This window comes from Eimeria maxima, genomic scaffold (assembly GCF_000499605.1).
Source record: "Eimeria maxima Weybridge genomic scaffold, Emw_scaff1083, whole genome shotgun sequence".
NCBI classification, from domain to species: domain Eukaryota; phylum Apicomplexa; class Conoidasida; order Eucoccidiorida; family Eimeriidae; genus Eimeria; species Eimeria maxima.
The window spans coordinates 5,001-8,562 of record NW_013564116.1 but is presented as its reverse complement, the minus strand read 5'-3'; the positions used below and the strand labels follow the sequence as shown (position 1 = coordinate 8,562).

Genomic DNA, 3,562 nt, shown 5'->3' with positions numbered 1-3,562 from the left:
AATTATTTTTATTATTTTATTCAATTATACACAAAAAATGAATTATATTCATGCATTTTATTACCCCTAATAAGACAACAGGGGGGGAAGGAAGAAGGGGGGCCCCAAAAAGCCCAAGAACAGCAACCCCCCTTATATTATACATCTTATTTATATATTATTATTCTTTTTTATTCCTTTTTTTATTATAATTTATATAAATATTTGTTTATTTTTATTATTTTTCTCTTTTATTTCTATTTTTTATCTTATTTAATGCCTTCTTCCTCTCTTACCACCATCGAGGTGTACGTACACCGCAACAACTGCTGCTGTTTAACGTTCTATTATTATTTAAATAAAAAAGAAATAATAATAAATATTAATAATTATATTTATATATTAATATATATATTTATATATACAAATAAATATAAATATATATATTTATACACCTAGTTGTCTTCTTATGCTGCATGCAGCAGCACGGGTAGGGGCCCTTGTTAGCTAATACTATTATGTTGTTGTTGCAGCAGCAGCAGCAGCAGCAGATGCTGCTGCTGCTGCTGCCCCTGCTGCCCCTGCTGCAACCGCAGCAGCTCCGACAGCAGCAGCACAAAGCAAAAGCAGCAGCAAAAGCAAAAACAGCAGCAATAAGAGCAGCAAATGCAGCAATTGCAGCAGCAGCAGCAGCAGCAGCAACAGCAGCAACAACAGCAGCAGCAGGGTGTGGATATCCTGGTGCTGCACAGCAGCAGCAACGATGCATTTCTTTATTAATTAATTATCTACCTGATTAACTAATTTATTTATTTATATATTTATATATTTATTTATTTATTTATATTTATTTATTTATTTATTTATTTATTTATTAATAATAAATAAAATAAATAAAATAAAAATAAAAAGAAAGAAAACGTTTACGGTGTATCTCCACCTACAGTGTCTCTCTGCCTCACTGCAGCAGCAGCAGCAGCAGCAGCATCGGCTGTCTCTGCTGCTGCTGCTGCACCTGCTACTGCAGGTGCTGCTGCTGTTGCTGCTGCAGGGGCTGCTGCAGTTGCAGCTGCAGCACCTGCAGTTACTGCTGCAGGTGCTGCTGCTGTTGCTGCTGCAGGAGTTGCAGTTACTGCTGCAGGTGCTGCTGCTGCAGGTACTGCAGGAGTTGCTGCTGCTGTAGTTGCTGCTGCAGGTACTGCTGCAGTTGCTGCTGCAGGAGCTACAGCAGGAGCTGCTGCACTTGCTAATGCAGTTGTTGTTGCTGCTGCTCCTGCTGCTGCTGTTTGCTGCTGTCCCTCAAGGGGCCCAGCACTCGATCGCGCCTCATTGCTGCTGCTGCTGCTGCTGCTGCTGTTGCTGCTGCTGCTGCTGTCGGGTATTAATGTCTTTGTTGAGTCTTGCGGGGACAAAGAAGAGGACAGCTTTGCTGCTCCTGTCTCTGCTGCTGTTGCTGCTGCTGCTGTTGCTGCTGCTGCTGTTGCTGCTGCTGCCTCAGGAACAGCTGCTGTTGTCGCAACTGGTGTTGCTGTTGCTGCTGCTGCAGGCGCAGCAGCACCTACTGCTGCAGGAGCAGCAGCACCTACTGCTGCTGTTGCGGGAGCAGCAGCAACTGCTGCTGCAGGGGCAGCAGCAACTGCTGCTACAGGGGCAGCAGCAACTGCTGTTGTTGCGGGAGCAGCAGCAACTGCTGCTGCGTTGGCCTCTGTTGTAGGCTGCAGCAGGTCCCCCCTATGGTTTTCAGTCGGCTGCTGCTGCTGCTGCTGCTGCTGCTGCTGCTGCTGCTGTTGCTGTTGCTGTTGCTGTTGCAGTTGCTGTGGCTGCTGCTGCAGTTGTTGTGGCTGCTGCTGCAGCTGCTGCTGTGGCTGCTGCAGCTGTTGTTGTTGCTGCAGCTGCTGCTGTGGCGGGTTCATTGTTGAGAGATATTGTTGTTGTTGCTGCTGCTGCAGCTGTTGCTCTTGCTGCTGCTGCTGCTGCTGCTGCTGCTGTTGCATAGGATGCATATTTTGTGGGTGTTGTACTTGCTGCTGTTGCTGCTGCTGTTGCTGCATTTGTTGCTGCTGCTGTTGTAGCTGTTGCTGTAGCTGCTGCTGAGCAGGTGAGTTTGCTGCTGCTGCTGCATGACCACCAACAGCAGCTGGCTCCCCTGCTGCTGCTGCTGCTGCTGCTGCTGCTTCTTCTGCTTCTGCAGCTTCTGCTGCAGCAGCAGCAGCAGCAGCAAGATTAGCAACAGTAGCCTGTACCTGCTCAGGGTGCTGCTTGAATACAGCCTTAGCAGCAGCATCAGCAACGGGGCCCCCTTGCTGCTGCTGCTGCTGCAGCAGCGCATGCAGCAGCGGCTTAAAGGATTGCCAATAGCAGCAAACTTCTTGCGGCAGCAAATTAGATTGAGATAATTTACTATAATGATAATAAAAGTCTCCTTCCCTCCATGTATATTTGCTGCTGCTGCTGCTGCTGCTGCTGTTGCTGCTGCTGTTGGTTGCTCCTGCTGCTGCTGCTGGCGTTTGTTGTGTTGGCGTAGCTGCTGTGGTTGTGGAGATAGGTGTCGTGCTGCTGCTGCTGCTGCTGCTGCTGCTGCTGCTGCTGCTGTTCCATAGCTTCTCATGACGAGCTAGCAGCAGCAGCATTTCTAGACATATTTGCTGCTGCTGCTGCTGCTGCAGAGGACCATCACCTACAGCAGCAGCAGCAGCAGCAGCAAACCCTACACCACCACCAGCAGGAGGGAAAGCAATAGATGCAGCACGAGCAAAGCCTATCCTGCTGCTGCTGCTGCTGATGCTGCTGCTGCTGCTAGGAAGGGGGCGTAGAGGAGGAGGAGGAGGAGTAGTAGTAGCAGCAGCAGCAGCAGCAACACCATCCTCGCTATCGCTTGCTGCATTAGATAACAAGGATAAGCTGCTGCTGCTGCTGCTGCTGCTGTTGCTGCTGTCTGATTCCTCACTAAGGGAATACATATCCCTTAATGCCCTCCCTCTTGTCCCTCTCCCTCTCTGCTGCTGCTGCTGCTGTTGCTGCTGATAGCGATGCTGCTGCTGCTGCCGCTGCTGCATATAATGACCTCGTGGTGTTGCTGCTGCAGCAGCAGCAGCAGCAGGTCCTGCTGCAGCAAGACGTCGCGTTTGCTGCTCTCCTTTCCTCTTACCTACTCTCTTATTAGGTAAATATTTGTAAGAATAACCATCTGCTGCTGCTGCTGCTGCTGTTGCTGTTGCTCTTGCTGCTCCCCATGGCTGCTGCTGCTGCTGCTGCTCTCCATACCATACACGACCATGAGTTTCATCACCTGCTGCTGCTGCTGCTGCTGCTGCTGCTGTTGGTTCTGCTGCTGCAGCAGGAGATCCTGAGGAAAGGAAATTGCGTTGCTGCTCGCTGCTGTTGCTGTATGAATATCCAGTTGGTGCTGCTGCTGCTGCTGCTGCTGCTGCTGCTGCTGCTGTGTCTGCTGCACTGACACGGGAGCCTCCTGGTGATTCGTCTCCCTCTGACCATCTTTGGCTCCTTAATCGTTTACTAGATCTAAGCCCACTGCTGCTGCTGCTGCTGCTGCTGCTGCTGCTGCTGCTGCTGCTGCTGCTGT

At 49.8% G+C, this 3,562-nt stretch overlaps 1 protein-coding gene across 1 annotated transcript in view; it reads right to left on the bottom strand.

Annotated features, from left to right (window-relative positions):
• Positions 1-902: 902 nt before the first annotated feature.
• EMWEY_00048320 (hypothetical protein, conserved) overlaps positions 903-3,562 on the bottom strand; it is a gene marked incomplete at both ends in the record, with an annotated part of 7,364 nt that continues 4,704 nt past the window's right edge. Inside the window, one exon of the mRNA XM_013479356.1 lies at positions 903-3,562. This exon is cut by the window's right edge and continues 448 nt beyond it. Coding sequence (XP_013334810.1) covers positions 903-3,562 — 2,660 coding nt within the window.